The sequence below is a fragment of the Myxine glutinosa genome, unplaced genomic scaffold (genome assembly GCF_964187855.1).
Source record: "Myxine glutinosa unplaced genomic scaffold, kmMyxGlut1.1 SCAFFOLD_1026, whole genome shotgun sequence".
Classification (NCBI taxonomy): Eukaryota; Metazoa; Chordata; class Myxini; order Myxiniformes; family Myxinidae; genus Myxine; species Myxine glutinosa.
The window spans coordinates 73,361-96,952 of NW_027617121.1; the positions used below are offsets into that span (position 1 = coordinate 73,361).

Genomic DNA, 23,592 nt, shown 5'->3' on the forward strand with positions numbered 1-23,592 from the left:
ATGTTGAACTTGAAGGCTCCAAGCACGTACCTCCTCCTCCACTCCCCGACTTCCCCTCATCCTGCTTCCACTTCCAGGCCCTGGGCTCCTCTGGTTTTGCCGATTGTGAGAGTCCAAAGCTTTTTAGCTCCAGTCAGAGCTGACTTGGTGCTGCAAAGTCTGCCATTTCAATCGTTGTGGGACGAGTCGGGTTATTCATTTACTAGTTCATCAAATTTACAACAACATGGACGAATCCACACCGGGGAGAAACCCTACAAGTGTTCTGTGTGTAACAAGACATTTAATCAATCATCACGTTTACAAGAACATTTACGAATCCACACCGGGGAGAGACCATACAAGTGTTCTGTGTGTAACAAAGCGTTTACAACTTCCTCAGGTGCACAAAGGCATGAACTAATACACAACGGGGAGAAACCATACAAGTGTTCTGTGTGTAACAAAGCATTTACTTGTTCATCACATTTACAAAACCATAGACGAATCCACACCGGGGAGAAACCATACAAGTGTTCTGTGTGTAACAAGACATTTAATCAATCGTCAAATTTACAACAACATGGACGAATCCACACCGGGGAGAGACCACACAAGTGTTCTGTGTGTAACAAAGCGTTTACAACTTCCTCAGGTGTACAAAGGCATGAACTAATACACAACGGGGAGAGACCATACATGTGTACTGTGTGCAACAAGACATTTCATCAATCAACACATTTACAAGAACATTTACGAATCCACACCGGGGAGAGACCATACAAGTGTTCTGTGTGTAACAAAGCGTTTACTACTTCCTCAGGTGTACAAAGGCATGAACTAATACACAACGGGGAGAAACCATACAAGTGTTCTGTGTGTAACAAAGCATTTACTTGTTCATCACATTTACAAAACCATAGACGAATCCACACCGGGGAGAAACCATATAAGTGTTCTGTGTGTAACAAGACATTTAATCAATCGTCAAATTTACAACAACATGGACGAATCCACACCGGGGAGAGACCACACAAGTGTACTGTGTGCAACAAGACATTTTATCAATTGTCACACTTACGACACCATGGACGAATACACACCGGGGAGAGACCATACAAGTGTACTGTGTGCAACAAGACATATACTCGTTCATCAGAATTACGAAGACATGGACGAATACATACCGGGGAGAAATCATCCTCCAGTGCAAAGCGTACATGAACGTTTTAATGGTTAGAATAAAGTTATTTGTTTGTTTTGTTGAGATAATTTGATTTGTTTTGTTCGAATAAAGTGAATAAAACCAATTTGTTGCGGATCTTGAGACCGTCGACGTACTAAGGGGGGTTAAACCCTTCTCCCCCTCGACGAGGCCCCTACATTGAGAGGTCTGCTGATTTAAACCCACGCTAAGTAGCTGTCAAATAGTGTGACCAGTGCATACAATTGTTGACGCATGAGGAACACCACAAATCAAGGCACCGAATGGCCATGGACTGCTTCACAACTGCTGCTCCTCTAAGTGTGGAAATGGAAGAAGAGAGAAAGGCAAAAACACAAACATGCTAGTGGGGACCAATTAGGGGAAAATAAGCAAAAATATTCATCCTAATGAGATTGAATGGAACATTTAAACAAAACAACCCTCAATTTTTATCAGAAAAAAAACATTCAATGGAGAGTTAAATACAAAAAAAAAAAAAAAACACGAACAAGAACAAGAAAATGGAACTCAATTATTGTGCTAGTCTGGCATATCTGTACAGTTGAAAAAAGGAATAAAAAAGGATGTAATGCACCTGGTTACCTGGTTAAATTTCTTTACAGTTTTGGTCATAATGTACCTGGTTAAACTAGAATAGGAAAAGGTGATGGTTGGGGGAAGAGAGAGACGTTGGAGGAATGAGACAGGGCCACAAAGACAAGCGGCTACCAGTCAAGAGAGAAGAGTTGGTTCAGGCTGTGGCTGAACATGCTTTTTAGGTGGCAAAACCCCAGAAGTGCCCTATCATCCCCCAATCATCAAGGTGAAAAAGTTATTAATAGAAACAAAAGTACACAATGTGACCCTCAAATTTCTGCTTCACATACTTATCCAAAGACAAAAAATATAAAACAAAACATCCAAGTAGTAAGTGTGGCTTCAGAATTTCCCAAAAAATTATGTGGAGATGGCCATTTTCTGTCGACAATTATGAGCCATAAATGACAAGGGTCCAACAGGTGAGGGAGGGGAGTAAAGTTTGTTCACGACATCAAGAAAATCGTGGCTTAAGGGGGTCTACCAGGGGTCAAAGTGGATCCACATTTGACCCCCCAATATAGGAAGTTGCTTTTTCTTCTGAAGCTAAAAACACTATTTCGATGAAACTTGACGACAACTTGACGACAATGTCAACTGAGCGCCAGGGGTATCGCCCCTACGTTTTTCAAACATCATCGAGGCTCGTGGAAGAGTAAGAACACAGAACAGACAATGACATTCTCGGGAGCAACAAAAGTCGACACAATAAGTACAACCCAAATCCACAAAGATCACTACTGGTGTCCCTGTACGGTGGAAAATAAAATCAGGCACACAATAATTACCCTTAAAAGAGAGAAAAAGTATTTTTGGAGCCATTTTACCTCACATGCAGTGCAGCCAATAACAGGTTACTGAATTTAATCGGGTTAGAAAAAAATATATCGCTTTTTCCGAAAATAAATTCCAATTTCAGTCTAGATTTTGACAATTATTATTTCGGCCATTAGTTACAATTGTCAAATATGGAATCAGATTTTGAATATCAGCTTTTAATACGCCTCGACGATACATTATTCAATCCTTGGTCTATGAGGAATACTTTGCAATAAATGGCTGTGTGGTGGAATGTCAGGAGCCATTCACATTGCACCTAGCCTCACGCAGCCAATCAGTGTAAACCGCGAACAGACTAACGGACAGACATCTGTCACTCAGATATACATATACAGTCGGACCCTGACATTTGCGGGGTATACATTCCTGGAGAATGCCGCAAATATCGAATCCATGAATGTGGGGGCATTGTTTGAATAGGGGTAAAAAAACAAAAACATTTTTACTACATGGTCTAAGCTCGGGAAAGAGCCATGACACAGAAGAAATCATGGCACAACATAACAAAGGGAACAACATGAGAAAGGGGAAACGCCAACATCAGGATGGAGGGAGAAAACATATGGAGACGGACAAACAAGGGCAGGCAATATGGGGTGACAAGGCGCCATCAGGTTTTAGAAAGCTCATTCTTGAGATTGGACAGATGTTGTTTCTGCCTCTCTCTCGAGCATACACACTTGTTGCAAGCTTTGTGGAATGATCTGAGGTCGTCTTCAGTTGGACAAGGCAAGTTTTATTAAAGCAACTGCTTCACCACACGATTCAGAGTACCAAGAGCGGGAGGGCGACATACATATGCAGGTCGATATGAACCCCTGTTGCTTAGGCTTTCAGTCATAACCCTCAAAATGTTGTCATTTCTTCCAATAGCATTAAAACTACTTTCAGTAGTACACTACATGATCAAAAGTATGCGGACACCCCTTCTAATTAGTGGATTCGGCTGTTTCAGCCACCCATTGTTGACAGGTATATATAATCAAGCACATAGCCATGAAATCTACATATACAAACATTTGCAGTAGAATGGGCCATACTGAAGAGCTCAGTGACTTTCAACATGGCACCGTCATAGGATGCCACCTTTGCAACAAGTCAGTTCGTCAAATTTCTACCATGCTACAGCTGCCCCGGTCAACTGTAAGTGCTGTTATTGTGAAGTGGAAATGTCTCGGAGCAGCAACAGCTCAGCTGCGATGTGATAGGCCACACAAGCTAACAGAACGGGCATGCCGTGTGCTGAAGCGCGTAAAAATCATCTGTCCTCGGTTGCAACACTCACTACCGAGTTCCAAACTGCCTCTGGAAGCAACGTCAGCACAACAACTGTTCGTCGGGAGCTTCATTAAATGGGTTTCCATGGCCGAGCAGACGCACACAAGCCTAAGATCACCATGCGCAATGCCAAGCGTCGGCTGGAGTGGTGTAAAGCTCGCAGCCATTGGACTCTGGAGCAGTAGAAATGCGTTATCTGGAGTGATGAATCACGCTTCACCATCTTGCAGTCCGACGGACGAATCTGTGTTTGGAGGATGCCAGGAGAACGCTACCTGCCCGGATGCATAGTGCCAATTGTAAAGATTGTTGGAGGAGGAATAATGGTCTGGGGCTGTTTTTCATCGTTCGGGCTCGGCCCCTTAGTTCCAGTGAAGGGAAATCTTAACGCTACAGCATACAATGACATTCTAGACAATTGTGTGCTTCCAACTTTGTGGCAACAGTTTGGGGAAGGCCCTTTCCTGTTTCAGCATGACAATGGCCCCGTGCACAACGCAAGGCTGAGTCAACCCAATTGATGCTGTTTTGGAATGGCAGGGACTTGGACTCATTTCTTTTGTATCGCCTTAAGATTGTACCGCCTTAACTGTTGAGCCACCACCTAGATTATGGTGAGATCAGAACATTGAAACTGCGGATCCAGCAAGAAAACAGCTGAAACTGCGGATCCCGACTCGTCCCTTATTTACCAACCAATTGCTCTGAAACCCGATACAGCCCTTTTACTAGATGATTTTTACCTTTTACTCTAAATCCTAGACTGCTGAACGAGATGTTACATATACCTTCCTGCTCATACATTGTCGCATGACCAGAGCGCCACATGGCACAGCACAAAGTCGTGAGAACTTAAAATGTCAGGAAACCGATGGCAGTCACTCACGTGTCATGTCTGCATCCTTCCCAATGGTGTACCGAGCAGTTTTGAAGGTGATTTAAATTACTAATTGAATGATTATCATCATCATTAATGTAATGGTAGAATTTAGCGTATCAGCGGTCCGAAAGCACAAACCATTACTTGTGTCTCAGCAAGTCTTTTATCCCATCTCCTTGGCTACCCTCATGCATGGAGACGAGGGGCTTGCCGAGTATGGAGACGCTTCTGACCAGCTCTCTCAGAGCCCGACTTCCAACACTCTCCAGGCGACACCATCCGCATAATTACATTGAGGTTTTGTGACATCATTACTCGTCTGTGATTGGATGACATGATCAGATGATGATCTCATTGGCACTTGCTTCTCAAAGGTCTTGCACAGGTGTCTCATACATCCTGTCCAGAGCAGTCATGACTTGCTGGCAACCGAGCAATCGATGGGTGAATGACTACGTTCAAATAGCACGAGGAAACGTTGTGCACACAGGTCCAACTAACCACAATGATCTGATTGGGCATTAACACCGTCAACATAACAGATGACCAAAGCATCCAATCGCAGGAAGGATATATGAATAGAGAGGAATTGGGAGGGGGAGAGGGTGGGGCAAATGGCAGTAATGCTTTTTTTACATGATCGTTCCTGGCAATTCCTATTCAGACAAATAAAAAACCACTAATATAAACACATATGTAAGGACATAAATATCTATCATAAAAAACATTTTAACCCCCACGCCATTATTGTGACAATACTACAGGTTCGTACTCTACCTTTATGATGAAGAATTTCCTCCTCTGGATTTGGTAATATGACCTTTTTCCATGGTGGCTGTGTCAAGGAAGTAATGGCTGCATATCTGGAAACAAGCATATATTTATGAAGGGAAAAAAAAAATAGGAAAACAAGTACAGATACATTCAAAGTACACCGCCCCCATGCCAAATAATTAAATATCCCACAGCGCGGCATTGCCGGGGCCTCCGGCGCCCGGCAATACCGCAGCGCAGCTCTATGAGACTGCATTGGGAGGGAGAGGTGTGCAATAATTGATTGATTAATTGTATAATTAAAATCAATAAAAGATTATCACAAAATATTTTCTTAATCAATTGGCTAATAGTATAACTAAACCACTGGTGCTTCATCCGAAGATGTATCTTTTAGAAATTTAATTAAATAAGTCATTAATAAAAAATTAAATAATTAATTGATTAATCAATAAATAATTAATTGTTTAAATGATTAATCAATAAATCAAAAATATCCTTGATAGCCACATCACTTGGTCACTGTCATGTCCAAATATTAGCTTCCTAGCTCAAAAGGTGCCTGAGATATTGGCAAATGAGAAGGAAAATGAGAAGACGGTGGGAGGGATTTTCGAAGCTCCACACGGTCTCCACATTTTTCGAAGTTAAGTCTGTTCACAATTGTATTTTGTCGAAACTGTATTTATCTTTCGGTGTGTGAAGTTATTGTGTGCAACTTTGGTTGTTTCTCGGTGTTTATCTTTCATAAATTGATCGTCTGTTTGCCGTGTCGTGTCTTGAGGCCTTGTACAGTGTGCACTGTACAACCTTGAGGCTTTGTTTTTCTCTCAGCGGTCCGTCGTTTGTGATCCAATAACTTTCGTTCTCTGTATTCCCAGGCTTTTCACCCATAGCCTACTTCCTTGTGTAAATCTCAACTCAAAAAAAAAAAAAAAAAAAAAAAAAAAAAAAATCATTTCCTTCTCTGTTCTCATTCGTTTATTCATTCTTATTCGTTCGTTCGTTCTTCGACCACGTGTTTCTCCCCCATTTCCCCCAGATAGTTTTCACTCATTAACCTTCAATGTTTACACTTTCCCCTCAAGTTATGTATTCCGTCATATTTTATAACACCTTTTCTTCTTCTTCTTTAAAAGGCTGCTTTCGACTTGCTCACCAAATCAATTCATCCCAAAAAAAATATCCATCTCCTATAGTGCCTTTTTTCTACATTCCCTAAACTCTCCTGCACTCCATCCTCCATCCAGCGTCCTTAAACGTATTTTTAACTCGAAGGTCACAAGAAACTCATTTTGCAATAAATGTTCGTTTCCCATAAATCGTACACTTTCAAAAATCCAATCTCACCCCTCCCCTCCAGATCTTCCCCATAACCCCTCCCCTCCAAATCTTCCCCATCACCCCTCCCCTCCAAATCTTCCCCATCACCCATCCCTTTCAAATCTCCCCCCTTTCCCCCTCCCTCCTAAACTACCCCCTCACCCCTCCCCGCCAAGACGCCCCCTCGCCCCTCCCCTCCTAGACTCCTGCCTCACCCCTCCCCTCCAAATCTCCCCCATATCCCATCCCTTTCAAATCCCTCCCCTTGTCCCTTCCCTCCCAAACTCCCCCCTCACCCCTCCCCTTCAAATCTCCCCACCCTCATTGCTTCTCAATTTCCCCCCTCTCACTCCCCCTCCTCAAAGCGTCCTCCCCGCTTCTTCCCCCTTCAAACTCTCACCTCCATCTCCCCCAACCTTCTGCCTCGCTCTTCCCCCTCCTCAAATAACACCTCATTGTGGCTCACCCAATCACCATCAAACCTTTTGTCCGCCCCATCCTTCCCTTTCTCCGAGCTATTCTGAAATCTCTGACACACCTTCAACAGCTCTCCCTATCTCTTCCACCTCTTCCACATCTTACCCTACCCCTCCTCCCCCCTGTTCTGTATCTGATGCTCCCCCTTCCTCTTCATTAACGGTATGGACCTCAAACATCCGGGGCCTTCGTTCAAACTTAACTGATCTCTCCATACAGGTTGCTTCTGTCAAACCAGACGTGATCTGCTTAACAGAAACTTTCCTCCTTTATGATGTCTCTGATTCCATAGTATCTCTCCCGGGCTACTCCCTCCTCCGGTATGATAGACCTGAGCCTCGTCCTGGAGGCGGGGTTGCTATCTTTATCAAAAACTCTCTTCCTCACTCGCCCTGCACTGCACTCTCTCCACCTCACCCCCAGGAATACCTCTGGCTACGGCTTCCCCTTCGCTCCCACCTCTTGTTCATATGTGTTTTGTACCGTCCACCAAACAGTGATGACTCCATCTACATCTCGCTGTCTGATGATATGGACCAACTTCTATCTACTCATCCCAACTCTCTCTTCCTCATATGTGGTGATTTCAATTGTCACCATGCCAGTTGGCTGGGTGTGGGTACCTCTCTCACCAGCCATGGCTCTTCAGCAAAGGACTTCTGCGACTCACTGGGACTGACACAATCTGTCAATTTCCCGACCCGGATCTCAGTCAACGGAACATCTTCTCTTCTGGACTTGGTTATGACTAACTTCCCTGAAAATGTCTGCTGCTCTTCTTCTGCTCCGATCGGATCATCTGATCATGTCCTTGTTAAAGTGGACATCTCTCTGACCATCCTCAGGGAGCCTGCTCAGCGTCGACGAGTCTGGCATTTCACTCAGGCCAACTGGCACGGTCTTCAAGCAGCCATCAATCATCTGGACTGGTCTCCCATCTCTACCACCTCTGACATCAACTCATCCTGGGAATTCTTCCAAAGTAAATTGCTCTCTCTCATGCACAGATTTATCCCATCTCGTCTTCAGTTGTCATACCCTTCCTCCCGTCCATGGTACACGGAATCTTGTGGTGAGGCTGTTGCCCAGAAACAACTTGCCTTCGTCTCCTGGAAAGCAAATCCAACGGAAGGAAATCTCATTTCCTTTCACAAAGCCCGAAACAAGTGTGTGTCCACCCTCAGGAGAGCCAGGAAACAATATCTCTCCGTTCTCAAGACCGAACTCTCTTATCTGTCTCCCTCTTCCAAATCCTGGTGGCGTCTGGTCAAATCCGTTTCTGGTGTTTGTTCCCCCTCCATCCCCTCCCTTACCTCAAACGGCTACACAGCTGACTCCGCACGTGAAAAAGCTGAATGCCTCAACTCTGTGTTTGCCTCTAAATCTTGTGTCCCAAACCCATCCCTCTCTGTACCCACCATACCCAGTCGTACCCTGCTGCTCCTGGACTCCGTGTCCTTTCCTCCTGACAAGGTGGAAAAGTTTCTGTCAACCCTCGACTCTGATTCTGCAACTGGACCCGACGGCATCAGCCCACGGGTCCTAAAATCCTGCTCTGCTGCTCTATCTCACCCTCTCTCTGTTCTCTTCACCCTCTCTTTTGCTCAAGGTCAACTGCCATCTGCTTGGAAATCAGCCAACATCACCGCTTTGCACAAAAAAGGTGCAAAAACAGATCCTAGCAACTACAGACCAATCAGCCTTCTCCCAATTATCAGCAAAGTCATGGAATCCATCATTGCTTCGGATATGAAATATTTCCTCTTCTCCAATGGCTTGATCTCTGATCATCAATTTGGTTTCAGACCAGGTCACTCTACTCTGGACATGCTGCTTCTGCTGTCTCAACAATGGATGGAGGTCCTCAATGCCAAACAGGAAATTAGAGCTGTCTCCCTCGACATATCACGTGCCTTCGACACGGTCTGGCACCCCGCTCTTCTCACCAAACTCTCCTCCTTTGGTATCCATGGAAATCTCCACGCATGGCTGGCGGACTTCCTCTCTAGTCGTCGTCAACGTGTGGCCCTGAATGGGTTTCTCTCATCTCCTCTTCCTGTTCAGGCTGGAGTTCCCCAAGGCAGTGTTCTGGGCCCCGTGCTTTTTCTGGTCTTCATCAATGATCTCTCTGACTCTCTCGAAAATCCTCTCTATCTCTTTGCTGATGACTCCACTCTCTGCCGCTCCATTCCTCTTCCCTCAGATCGGCAGTTTGCTGCCTCCTCACTCTCTGAAGACCTGGACAAAATCACAGACTGGTCAAACAAGTGGAACATGTCTTTCAATCCTGACAAATCTCACACTCTTACTATGTCTCTCCGAAAAGATCGACTGGACAACCCTCCCATCTACTTTCTCAACAATCCTCTCCAAGAAGTTCTGTCGCTCAAGATTTTGGGTCTCACTATCTGCCATGATCTTTCTTGGGAAAACCACATTTCCAAGCTGGCCTCCAAAGCCAGTCGCCGACTGGGCATCCTCCGTCGTGCGAAGTCCTTCCTCGGCACACCTGAGCTCCTCACCACATACAAGGCTTTCATCCGCAGCTCAATGGAATACTGTTCTCCCCTATGGGCCGGTGCTCCTGCCTCACACCTAGCTCGGCTTCACGCTGTTGAAACCAAAGCTTTCAGAATTATTGGAATCTCCCGCGATGAAGCTATCTCTGAGGGCCTTTCACTCACTCACCGCAGGCAGGTAGGTGGTCTTTCTGTCTTCTACCGACTCCTCTCCGGCCTTGCACCCCCAGCTCTCTCTGTGCTCTGTCCCCCAAATATTCCTACAGGTCGCACAAGATCTGCCAGCAACCCTCTGATGGTTAAACTGCCGAAATCTCGGCTCTCTGCTCACCTTCACTCTTTCATTCCTCTTTTCTCCCGCCTCTGGAACAAACTCCCTCACTCCCTTCAATCCCACTCCTCCCTGCAGGTCTTTAAAACAGCTGTTCACCACCATCTCTTATCTTCCCCCATCCAAAACCTTGATCTTTTCTACCCCCGCTAATTCACCCCAGATCCACCTTGTTTGAAATTCCAACTTCTTTCCTGGAAGTCCTGGCAGTGTCCATATGTTTTATACCTCTCCCACCGCCCCCTTCCCATGCCCCCCCCCCCCCAAAGCCCTCGCCCTCTCTCAGATCTCTCGATGTCTCCATGTCTCTCGGTCCCTGCACTCAAATGTTGTGTTTGTGTCCTTCCCCCTCTCTCCCCATCTTGTCTACCGCTCCCGATGTTATATGTTTTATGTGTCGGTTTGTCTTTCTGTGTGATTAATGTTCGCTCTTTCACGAGCCTCGATCTTGTATACAAAATAAAAAAATAAATAAAAAATAAAAATAAAAAAAATAAAAAAATAAATAAATAAATAAATAAATAAATAAATGATTAATAATGAAAATAAATAAATAATAATCATTAAAAAATGTAATTATCAATCAATTCGGTCACAGAACACATAAACCACCACCATTTCATCAGAATCTGTAAATTAAAACAAAAAAATTTTTAGTCATTAATCAAACAATTAAATAATTAATCGATTAATTGATTAATTAATAAATCTAAAATAGCCTTTGCAGCCAAATCACCTGGTAATTGGCATGTCCAAATATCAGCTTCCCAACTTAAAAGGTACCTGAAATATTGGCCAAATAAGAAAGTAAATTTAATTAATTAAATAAGTACTTAATTATATATATATAAATAATAACCACCTTTAGCCATTTTTCCCCGCAAGACGGGGGTTGGCCTTTTTCGGGAACCGTGGTTGTTGTTGTTTTTCGGTCCCCTTTTTGAAGCAATGTTTTACGGCCGGATGCCCTTCCTGACGCCAACCCTTTTTGCCGCCTTTAACGACAAACAGGGTATTACCAGTGAACTGGTACTCAATTAGCCGACCTCGGAAGGATGACAGGCTGAGTCAATCCCCCTGGCGTTAATTCAGCGATCGACCGGGATTCGAACCCAGGATCCTAAGCTGGCACCCTAGCCGCCAGCCCAACACTAGCCGCTAGCCGCTAGCCCAACACACTTAATTAATCGCTAATAATTAAATAACTCCTCAATTAATCGATTAATCAAAAAACAAAAAATACCATTTTTGACAAAGTACTTGCTCACTATTGTGCCAAAATTTCAGCTTCCTAGCTCAAAGGATGGCTGAGATATAGCCTGGACAAACAAGAAAGCAAGAAAGCAAACAAACAAGTAAAGATATATTCAAAGTACACCGCCCCCATGCCAAATAATTAAATATCCCACAGCGCGGCATTGCCGGGGCCTCCGGCGCCCGGCAATACCGCAGTGCAGCTCAAAGAGAGTGCATTGGGAGGGAGAGGTGTACAATAATTGATTGATTAATTATATAATTAAAATCAATAAAAAATCTTCACAAAATATTTTCTTAATCAATTGGCTAATAGCATAACTAAACCACCAGTGCTTCATCTGAAGATGTATCTTTTAGAAATGTAATTAAATAAGTAATTAATTAAAAATAAAAAAAAATTAATTGATTAATCAATAAATAATTAATCAATGAAATGATTAATCAATAAATCAAAAATATATTTTATGGCCACATCACCTGGTCACTGTCATGTCCAAATATTAGCTTCCGAGCTCAAAAGGTGCCTGAGATATTGCCCAGATGAGAAGAATGAATGAATGATCGTTTTAAGGCCATTTTCCCCGCTAGAGCGGGGGTTAGCCATGCGGGCCCCATGACAATCATGGTTCCCTTTTTGAGGCAATGCTTTTTATGGCCGGATGCCCTTCCTGACGCCAACCCTTGGTCACGCTCTTACGATGCGCAGGGATACGGTGTACCTATTCTAAATCAGGGTACACACCGTGATCATTCATCCCAGCAAGCTGGTACTCAATTTGCCGACCTCGGAAGGATGACAGGCTGAATCAACCCCCCTGGCGTTATTTCAGCGATCGAGCGGGACTCGAACCCAGGATCCTAAGCTGGCACCCTAACCGCTGAACCAACAGGAAAATAAATAAATAATAATCATAAAAAAATTAAATAGTTAATCAATTGGCTAATAGAATACATAAACCACCACCATTTCATCAGAATCTGTAACTTAAACAAAAAAAATTTAGTCATTAATCGAATAATTAAATAATTAATCACTTAATTAATTAATTAATTAATAAATCAAAAATATCCTTTGCAGCAAAATCACTTGGTCATTAGCATGTCCAAATATCAGCTTCCTCGCTCAAAAGGTACCAGAGATAATGCCCAGAAGAGAAAGGAAATTTGATTAATTAAATAAGTACTTAATTAATTGCTAATAATTAAATAACTCCTCAATTAATTGATTAATCAAAAAACAAAAAATACGGTTTTTGACAAAGGACTTGCTCACTATTGTGCCGAAATTTCAGCTTCCTAGCTCAAAGGATGGCTGAGATATCGCCCGGACAAACAAACAAACAAACAACCAAGAAAACAAACAAACAAACAACCAGAGTGAAAACTGAGTACTCCCTTTCAGCGTGCGTCACAGCCGAGCCCCCTTCGGTGCCTGGCAATGACGTTTTGCAATGCCTGGAGATGGCATAGGAAAGGTGCGGTGTCCAACAAACAAACAACTAGAGTGAAAACTGAGTACTCCCTTTCAGCATGCGTCACAGCCGAGCCCCCTTCGGTGCCCGGCAATGACGTTTTGCAATGCATGGAGATGGCATAGGAAAGGAGCGGTGTACAACAAACAAACAAACAACCAGAGTGAAAACTGAGTACTCCCTTTCAGCGTGCGTCATTGCCGAGCCCCCTTCGGTGCCTGGCAATGACGATTTGCAGCGCCTGGAGATGGCATCGGAGAGGTGCGGTGTACAAAAAATAAAATAAACTAGAACGGCACTCGGTAGAGCGCATACGTCCGCCAGGCTGAACAGTTTGTTTTGTATCCACTGATAGGTCGGATCTGGATTCTGACCTGAACCAAAATCAAATCGGCTTGTTCTCGTCACCAAACCAACTCATCCACCAAGTTTAATCATAACTCGTCCATAACGTTTTAAAATATCATGTTATACATCGCTTTTCACCCAATCTCTCAATGGTGAAGAATCACTTACATATTAAATAATTATCATATCCGAATCCATTTGCAGATCTTCACCAAAATCGAATCGATTAGTCCTTGTCGCACACACAACCTGTCCACCAAGTTTCGTCTGAATCCGTCCATACATTTTTGAGATATCCTGCTACGTATCGTTTTTGTCCCCGTCTCCCAATGGTGAAGAATCACTTTTAAAATTCTAGTAGCCGAATCCGCATCTTCACCTAAATCTAATCATTTAGTCCGTATCACATACACTACACCTCTGCCAAATTTCGTTTGAATTCATCCACAACTTTTTGAGATATTTTGTTCACAGATGAAGAAACAGACAGGGGTGAAAACATAACCCCCATCCACCTTTGGTGGCGGAGGTAATGAAAGAGAAAACATGTAGCTCTGAAGTAGCAAAGAAAAACCATCCAAAGACCTCAAAGTTATGTTGACATCATCACAGAGAAGTGAACATTAATCGACATTTCTTACTTGGGTTGCACAGGCAACTCCTGCGTACTCTGCAGTCGAGCTCGCACCAGGAACACTGAACAAAAGAAAATTCATTTGAGAAGCATTCCTTCATCACGCGGTCAAATAAACGCCGTTACAACAATTAGGTATTCCTGAATCAATGAATAAACATGGAAGAAGGTAAAAAGAAACAGCAAGCAGGGGGACCTCGTTCCTCCCAGTCTGGTAAACCTTTAGTTCCCCCACTTGGTCTTGGCGGGGCTTGCCACACCCATAGCCACTACCCACATCACCCAAGCACAAAGTATGCAGCAACCCTAAAGCAAAAATACAACCTGGGACTGTTGGTGGAGCCGGAACAAGAGCTGGGACTGCAGCTGGAAACGGATTACTGACTGGAACGAGGGAGCTGTCTGAAACTTCCAACGGTATTGGGGCCAATATTGGGACCGCTATGGGTACCAGTACGGAACCCAGAACTAGTGTAGGAACCGGAGCAGCTCTCCTTCATACGCTCCCGACCGATATTGCTGAAGTGCGAGAGATGGAGCAGGGACCTCTCAGCCTTCTTGGCGATTTCCATTCCGGTAAGCTGTAGGCCTTTGGCGAGGCCATAATGCCAGCTCTCCTGGCCCTTTCTTTGTTTTCCGACGTGTTGTGCATGTGCATGAACACACGCACAGTACACACGATTGAACAATTCATAATACCGTACTTGCATTTATTTTAATGTCTACTCCTTGACTCATGTGCTTATTACTTGTGCTAGATTTAAAAGTCAATCAAGCAATGGGTTTTTGAGAGAAAATTGAAAACCCTTTTGTTGAGAAACGAATGGTGAGCAGAGCTGATGTCTTTGGGATGGTATTCCGACATGCTTTCCACAACGCCGGGTCATCTCACACGTTTCAGTGAGTAATATGAATGTGATCCATTTTTATTACATAATAAAGTACAAATATATTTTGTAATGTATATGAACGACGTTTTCAGCAAAAATTAATTATTTTTAGTTCACTGTAACTTGTGGTGAATTGTATTAGTTTATACTAGCCGAAACCCGTGGAACATCCACGGAAGGGAGGATGTGGTGTATGGATAGAGTGTACCATTATGGATGGCATAGGGGATTTGCTTGTCCGAGTAAGAGTTAGGAAGAAAGATGAGAATGAAGAGTGCGTATATGAACAACGATCGCCGACACCGGCACAAATGCATGCTCTGGATTGTCCACTCAGTGGACGGCTTGCTTTCGCCTTCGCCTGTCCAATCAGCGGACGGCTTGCTTCGCCTTCGCCCAGCAGACGCCAATACGATGGCGTCGTAAGATGGCGTCGTATCGGCAGTTAATCGGATGCTTTTGGGCCACAACGTCGGCTAATTCAGATTTTTCGAGTATGGCTGTACGTGATAAACAAAGTGCGCGGTTCGTAGATCGTAAATCCATTAGTGCCGTGGGCATCGGGTCACTGGGTGCGGCGTAAAAGGGATAACAAAGTCGAGTCCTTACGCTATTATCATATAGATCGTGTGCTTAATTACCTCCGCCACCAAAGATGGATGGAGGTTATGTTTTCACCCCTGTCTGTCCGTTTGTCTGTCAACAATATATCTCAAAGTTGTGGACGGATTCGGACAAAATTTGGCAGAGAGGTGGTGGATGTGACAAGGACGAAATGATTAGATTTTGGTGAAGATCTGAATATGGATTCGGATATGAGAATTATTTAAATTTTTAAAGTGATTCTTCACCATTGAGAGATCGGGCTAAAACCAACATATAGCGGGATATCTCAAAAGGTTATGGACGGATTTGGACGAAACTTGTTGGACAGGTTGTGTCTGTTACAAGGAAGAATAGATTATATTTTGGTGAAGATCCGGATCCGGATTCGGCTAGTAGAATTTTTAAAGTGATTCTTCACCTACTCATATTCATCTCTATCATATTCATATTCATCATTGGGAGATAAGGCCAAAAAACGATATATAGGAGGATATCTCAAAAAGTTATGGACGGAATTGGACGAAACTTGGTTGACAGGTTGTGTGTGTGTGTGACAAGGAAGAATCGATTCAATTTTGGTGAATATCCAGATCCGGATAGTATAATTTTAAAAGTGATTATTCACCATTGGGAGATAGGGCAAAAAAACGATATTTATCACGATATCTCAAAAAGTTGTGGACGGATGATTTTGATTAAATGTGATTCTGTATTGTGACTTTCTGATCTAATCTAGGATACAAAACGTAAACTGTTCACCTGGCGGAGGTAAACTCTCTACTGAGTGCTGTTCTAGTTTATCTCTTTTACTCTCAATTTCTCTCTTTCTTTCTCGATGTGTCAACACAGAAGTGAACTCTTGCAAATGGGTTTTGTAAGGCTCACTTGGTTGTGCCAGGATGGGTTTGAGGGTCGAGGAATAAATAGAAGCCGAAACCAGAATCCTTTCCAGGTTCCTCCTGATGATTCTTTCTTTACCTATTCGGGTTCTTCCTGATGTATCCAATGCTGCATTTGGTCTTTTGTTTGATTCATTAACATGGTCTAATTACAAGCCTGCCCCCGTTGTCGGACCTATGTATGCCGCGAGGGAAGGCCGTGAAATAAATGGCTGTCAAATCATCCTGGCATCCATGAAGTGCTGAATTCAGACTGTACACGTAACTATGGTTACGTGTACAATATGTTGGAGCCTCCTCCCCCCTGCCCCATACCCACACACAAAACAAGGTCTCAGCCAAGGAAGCCTACTCAGGAATTCATGGATCATGTATAAGCCACACTCCCTTTAATTAATTACCGAGCTGCTTCACGTCGACCGTCGACGACTCCTTGAACCCCGCCAATTATTATTCTCACCGACTTGTGGGATCGGCCAAGGGACATTTTAAAGAAAAGTCTTTCACGAACTGGCAGGACAGGCCTGACTTTGTCGGCGGTAACGAGCCTGCTCTTCACGAAAGACACCCTGGGATCTTTTAACTTCCCCTCAAGTTATGCCAGCACAAGGGACACCCGGCTTTCCGTCCATCAGAGAGCTTTGTGATACAATACAATCTGTGATCGACCAGAACGTTTATAGTCAGGGTCAGGTTGGGGATCACCGATATGGTGTCATCCACAAGCATCTGTAATAATCTTTACTTCGTTTTTTGAATTGCGAATCTCTTTACCACACGAAGAATAGCCTGTGCGTTCTGCAAACGAAGATCAAGAAATCTTTACCGGTATCGAATCGTCGAAGCAACGGCACGGCCAATCCGCGCAGGCTGCACGCCGCCATGGCCATCCTGCACAAGTCAAATCCAGAGCAACGCACAAATCCGGTTGAGACGTACGTCATGACTTTCTTGCAAAATACCTTTATAACTCAACGTGGTATCAAATAATTACCTCGTGTAGCTTGCAAACATCCTGCACGCGGTCATTCACAGGAAAAATAAAACTACAACAGCGCCAATCCCGGAAAAAGCATGCCCCGTGCCGTTCAATCGGATGAGCCGATGCCACCCCGCCGCCATATTACCTTGAGCAATGGCGACAAATTACTCTGACCGATCTTTCCTGCGTGCTCCACGGACGTATATAAAAAACCTGGACCCGCAATGCGTCTATCGCTCCCATGCGAGCTAATGAAGTCACCGGAAGAAGTCTTGTGGCTTTGTTGCTGTGACACTCCCGCTGCCCCACGAAACTTGAAACGAGTCAGTTTGTTCATCAGATGTTCAACGTACTTTGACATATTTTGTGTGTATGTGGTATGAAGGTAGCATGTAGTATGAAGGTAGCATGTAGTATGAAGGTAGCATGTAGTATGAAGGTAGTAAGTATGTAGATAGTAAGTATTAAAGTAGTAAGTATTAAGGTAGTATGAAGGTAGTATGTAGTATGAAGGTAGCATGTAGTATGAAGGTAGTAAGTATGTAGATAGTAAGTATTAAAGTAGTAAGTATTAAGGTAGTAAGAAGGTAGTATGTAGTATGAAGGTAATATATAGTATGAAGGTAGTTTATAGTATGAAGGTAATATGTAGTTTGAAGGTAGTATGTAGTATGAAGGTAGTAAGTATGTAGATAGTAAGTATTAAAGTAGTAAGTATTAAGGTGGTATGTAGTATTAAGGTAGTATGTAGTATTAAGGTAGTATGTAGTATGAAGGTAGTAAGTATGTAGGTAGTAAGTATTAAGGTGGTATGTAGTATTAAGGTAGTAAGTATGTAGATAGTCAGTATTAAAGTAGTAAGAATTAAGGTACCGAAGTATGTAGTATGAAGGTAGTAAGTATGTCGACAGTAAGTATTAAAGTAGTAAGTATTAAGGTACCATAGTATGTAGTATGAAGTTAGTAAGTATGTAGATAGTAAGGATTAAAGTAGTAAGTATTAAGGTAGTATGTAGTATGAAGGTAGTATGAAGGTAGTAAGTATGTAGATAGTAAGTATTAAGGTAGTATGTAGTATGAAGGTAGTATGAAGGTAGTAAGTATGTAGATAGTAAGTATTAAGGTAGTATGTGGTATGAAGGTAGTAAGTATTAAGGTAGTATGTAGTATTAAGGTAGTATGTAGTATGCAGATAGTAAGTATGCAGTGATATGTATGTAGTATGTAAGTTAGTATGTAGTAAGAAGTATGTATACAACAACAACAGGCATTTTAAGGCCATTTTCCCTGCAAGAGCGGGGGTTAGCCTTGCGGTCCCCATGACAATGTTCTCCATTTTGCCCTATTTTCTGCATCTCCCCTTGTTAACCCCCTTGCCCGCATTTCTTCTTCGACCATCTTTAGCCAAGTCTTTCTCGGTCTGCCCCGTCCTCTACTTCCTTCTACATTCATTTCCATCACTCTTTTCAACCAGTCACTTTCATCCTTCCTCAACACATGACCAAACCATCTCAACCTGTTTCTCTTCACAGCATCCATCACAGGCTCTATTCCCATCATCTTTCGCAATTCATCATTTGTCTTCCTCTCTCTCAACGATACTCCACACATCCACCGAACCATTCGCATTTCCACCCTTTCCAGCCTTCGTTGCTGCTCTACGTTCATTACCAATGTCTCACTCCCATAAATCATAACACTTCTCACACATGCAGCATACACCTTTCCCTTCAGCTTCAATGACACTCCCCTCCTCGTCAGCACGCCACTCAGTTCCCGAAACTTCTTCCGTGCACATCTCATTCGAGCAACCGTTGCCGAGTCTGATCCACCTTCTCCATTCAGCATGTCTCCAAGGTAACAAAATGTTTTCACACCTTCCAGTTTCACGCCATCTCCAAGATCCAACTCAACATTTCCTCCATCTGCAGCTCCCTCTGTGCACACCTTACACTTGAATGTAGCTGCCACACTGGTTAATGACCCTCTCAAACCACTACATTTTTGATGAACCTACTCAGCGCACATTGTACATTGATGGAATTCACTACGACACCCTTCCTGCACACAGCACACGGCCACTTCCCAGTTCTTTCCACCTCACCACATGCTTTACCACTTGCCATCACCTTCGTTTTTCCGATATTCACCTTCAGACCTTTTGTCTCCATACCTTCCATACATATCCATACATGCCTTCCACTTGTTCATCTTCTCCTTCAGTCCATCCATACTTTCTACAATCAACACCAGATCATCTGCATACAACAACTCCCATGGTAAACCCTCCTTTACGTTCTGAGCCAGCACCTCCATCACAGCTACAAATAGTAGTGGACTTAGTACCGACCCGTGAAGCACTCCCACCTTCACCTCAAACTCACCACTGTTCCTGTCCTTCGTCCTAACAGCTGTGCACGCTCTTTTGTACATTGCCATAACTACTCTGATCAACCATTCCTCCACTCATAACTTCCTCAATGCCCATGTCACTACTTCATGTGGAACCCTATCGAATGCTTTCTCCAGATCAACAAACCCAAGAAACAACTTCTTCCTCTTCTCCATATACTTCTCCTGCAACTGCCTCACAATAAAAAGCGCGTCTGTCGTTCCTCTTCCTGGCATAAATCCAAACTGCATTTCGTCAATCTTCACTTTCTTCCTTATCCTCTCCAACACCCTTTCCAATACCTTCATTCCATGCTCCAATAACTTTATCGCTCGATACGAGCCACAGTCCAGAGGGTCACCTTTCCCCTTGTGTCGAGGGACGAGGGTACTCGGTTCCCAATCCACTGGAATGCGGCCTTCTTTCACCACCAGATTGCAGATCTCTGTCATTCTCTTCACACCCCAATTTCCCACTGCCTTCAACATATCTCCCACAACTCCCGTCGGCCCTCCCGCTTTTCTACCCTTCATTGCTTTTATCGCTTCCTCAACTTCCTTCTCAGTTATCTTCTCTGCTGGTCCTAAAACTGGGTTACTCTCGATGTTGCCATCCCATTCATTCTCTACATTCAACAGTATTTCCATATATCTTTTCCATATTCCTTTAATTCCATCTGGGTCCACAACGATTTGTCCCACTTCATCCTTTAAGCAACTCACCCCCATCACATCACACCTCTCTTTCGCTATCTGCTTTGCAATCCTGAATACCGCTCTGACCCTCTTCCGAATCCAAGCGTTCTCCGAACATTTTCCTACATGCCTCCTGTGCCTTTGCTACCTCTTTCTTTGCAGCCTTCTTGGCTGCCTTATAACTTTCATGCTCTGCCTTTTCTGCCCCCATACCCTTCGCCTTCTGCCACTCCTTGAACTTCTTCCTCTTCTCGTCAATCTTCTTTCCAACTTCATCATCCCACCACCACGTTTCCAAGTGCCTCGGTGGTCCTTTTGTCCATCCACATACCTCACCAACGGCTCCCAACAGACTATTTTCATTGACATCCAACCACTTTCAAGCTCAACCACATCATCCTCCACCATACTCAGCCTCTCTTTTAATGCCTCCCTCACTGTCACCTCTTTCAACCTCCACACCTTCATTCTCGGTTGGTACTTCACCCACCGAGCTCTCCTCGCACCTTTCACCCTTGTGTCGCAGACAACCAAGTGGTGCTGTGAAACAGCCTCCTCCCCCGGGATCACCTTTGTGTCCCGGAGGTGCCCCCTATCTCGCCTACGCACCAGCAGGTAGTCAAAGGTTGTCGTCGACCCACCTGACGTGTATGTAACAAGCTTATTATCCTCTTTCTGGAACTGAGTATTACAAATCAACAAATCAGCTCCATCAGCAAACTCCAAAATCCTTTCACCTTCTCCATTTCTCACTCCATATCCGTAACCCCCATGAACTCCCTCAAAACCGTCCATACTCCTTCCCACATGTCCATTTAGGTCTCCTCCTATCACAACAACTTCCTCATCTTTCACATTTTCCATCAGCTTCTCTATAGCACACCAGAACTTGTCCTTCTCCATCACTCCGACCAACCTGCGGAGCATATCCCGAGATGATGTTCACCAAGAGCTTTCCAATCATCATTTTCTGTCCCTGCCTACCCTTCACCATTCTCACACCACTTCCCTTCCATCTCGTCTCCTGCACACAACATATGTCCACTCTTCTTCTGACCAATACTTCCACCACTTCTCCTGATCTCCCTGTCATTGTCCCTACATTCCATGTCCCAAATCTCAGAAACTGATCTCCACGTCGGGCATCAGACGTTTCGTCGTCATAAATGGAATGATTTCCACCCTTGCTTCGATCGGGTTCCCCACCTTGAGTTTCGACGAGAGGGAGTGGGGTCCCCCACGGCGTGGCCGACCCCACTGGTGCGCGGAATTACGTCACTGCGCCAGCGAGCCATCGTGTGCGCCACACGCCCCACCCCCCCCCCCCCCCCAGAATTCCCACGCACCTGGAGAGTCAGTTTGCGGGGCAACCGGATGACCCGGCCGAAGCGCCCTCTGGCGGCTGGCGGCGTCTGGGATGCCGGGATGCCATCTGGGATGCCGCTGGCGGCATCTGGGATGGGTGCAGGGCAGGGGGGTGGCGTGACGGTGGGGTTGGGCGGCCCCGACGCGGGGGCAGAGCCGCTTGCGGGGGGTGGTCCAAGTCGAGGTGGGCCGGCCTGAGGCGGTCCACGGAGACGCGGTCAGGAGTACCGCCGATGTCCAGGGTGAAATGCTTCGCCCCGGTCTCCAGCACGCGGAAGGGCCCGTCGTACGGGGGCCGCAGCAGTGTCCGGTGGGCGTCGTGGCGGATGAATACGTACTCCGCCGTGCGAAGCTCCGGGGCGACGTGCGTTGGCGGGCAGCCATGGTGCGCCGTCGGCACCGGGGCGAACCTCCAGGCAGTCTCCTGCAGGGCGTCCTGCAGGACGAGGATGCGCCGAACCGGGAGTCGGGGAGGAACTTGCCCGGCACCCGCAGCAGTTGTCCGAAGACCAACTCCGCCGCGGATGCACGCAGGTCGTCCTTGGGCGCCGTCCTGAGGCCCAGCAGGACCCAGGGGAGCCTGTCGACCCAGCCACCGTCGCGGAGGCTGGTCCAGAGCGCGGCCTTCATGGCGCGATGGAAGCGCTCGCACAGGCCGTTGGCCTGGGGGTGGTAGGCCGTGGTGCGGTGCAGCTGGACGCCGAGCCCCCGCGCTACCGCCCCCCAGAGCTCCGAGGTGAACTGGGGGCCGCGGTCGGACGAGATGTCCGAGGGGGCGCCGAACCGGGCAACCCAAGTGGCGAAGAACGCATGCGCGACGTCCGCCGCCGTCGCTGCTGCCAAAGGCACGGCCTCCGGCCACCGGGTGGTGCGGTCCACCATGGTGAGGACGTGGGTGAAACCCCGTGAGGGGGGCAGAGGTCCCACCAAGTCCACGTGAACGTGGTCGAACCGACGTTCGGGCACAATAAACGGGGCCAACGGGGCCTGGGTGTGGCGGTGGACTTTCGCGCACTGGCACGCGAGGCACGTCCTGGCCCAATCGCGGACGGCCTTCCGGAGGCCATGCCAGACGAACTTGTCGGCGACCAGCTTTTGGGAGGCCTTCGTGCCCGGGTGGGACAGGCCGTGGATGGCGTCAAAAACCCGGCGCTGCCAGCCAGCGGGCACGATGGGGCGAGGCCGGACGAGGGAGACGTCGCACAAGAGGGCCGTGCCCGCGCCGTCGAACGGCACCTCGGTGACGCGGAGGCCCGTGACGGCAGTCCGAAAAGCCCGGACGGCGGGGTCGGCGGACTGGTCCGCCGCCATCCGGGCATAGTCGATCCCGAGGTGGACCGCGTGGGCGACGGACCGGGAAAGGCAATCCGCCACTGGGTTGTCCTTCCCCGCGACGTGGCGGATGTCCATCATATACTCGGACACGGCCGAGAGGTGACGCTGCTGCCGGGCCGACCACGGCTCGGCGACCTTCGCCATCGCGAAAACCAGGGGCTTGTGGTCGACGAAGGCTGCGAACGGGCGGCCCTCGAGCAGATGGCGGAAGTGCCGGACCGCCAGGTGGAGCCCGAGCAGCTCGCGATCGAAGGTACTGTACCACCGTTCGTGCGGGCAGAGCTGCCGGCTAAAAAACGCCAGCGGCTGCCAAGCTCCCTTCACCCATTGCTCGTGCACCGCGCCCACCGCGTAGTCCGACGCGTCGGTGGTGAGGGCGATCGGTGCATCGGGCGCCGGGTGCGCGAGCATGGTGGCGTTAGCCAAGGCGAGCTTCGCGCCCGCGAACGCCGCATCCATCGGCTCGGTCCAGGCAACGTCGCCTTTGCCCGGCTTCCCCCGGAGGGCCTCGT

General features: G+C 46.1%; 1 protein-coding gene and 2 long non-coding RNA genes across 3 annotated transcripts in view; 2 read left to right on the forward strand and 1 right to left on the reverse strand.

Moving 5' to 3' along the window:
- Positions 1-1,203, forward strand: LOC137429564 (uncharacterized). Its single transcript, XM_068119611.2, has one exon. It carries the CDS (start codon positions 1-3, stop codon positions 1,201-1,203), a length of 1,203 nt encoding a protein of 400 aa, XP_067975712.2.
- LOC144889132 (uncharacterized) lies at positions 1,192-17,444 on the reverse strand. The gene is made up of 5 exons (XR_013621606.1): positions 17,306-17,444; positions 17,138-17,202; positions 13,924-13,978; positions 5,559-5,644; positions 1,192-1,500 (listed from the first exon to the last, which is right to left on the reverse strand). It is a non-coding gene; the product is annotated as an uncharacterized LOC144889132 (long non-coding RNA).
- The window catches only part of LOC137429425 (uncharacterized), a 16,628-nt gene continuing 10,472 nt past the window's right edge, over positions 17,437-23,592 (forward strand). The window contains exon 1 of the long non-coding RNA XR_010984890.2: positions 17,437-17,616. This is a non-coding gene — a long non-coding RNA (uncharacterized LOC137429425). The remainder of the gene's footprint in view (positions 17,617-23,592) is intronic.

Excerpts from the sequence above, each read along its gene's own strand:
- LOC137429564 (XM_068119611.2), top strand. The coding sequence starts at position 1 with ATGTTGAACTTGAAGGCTCCAAGCACGTACCTCCTCCTCCACTCCCCG.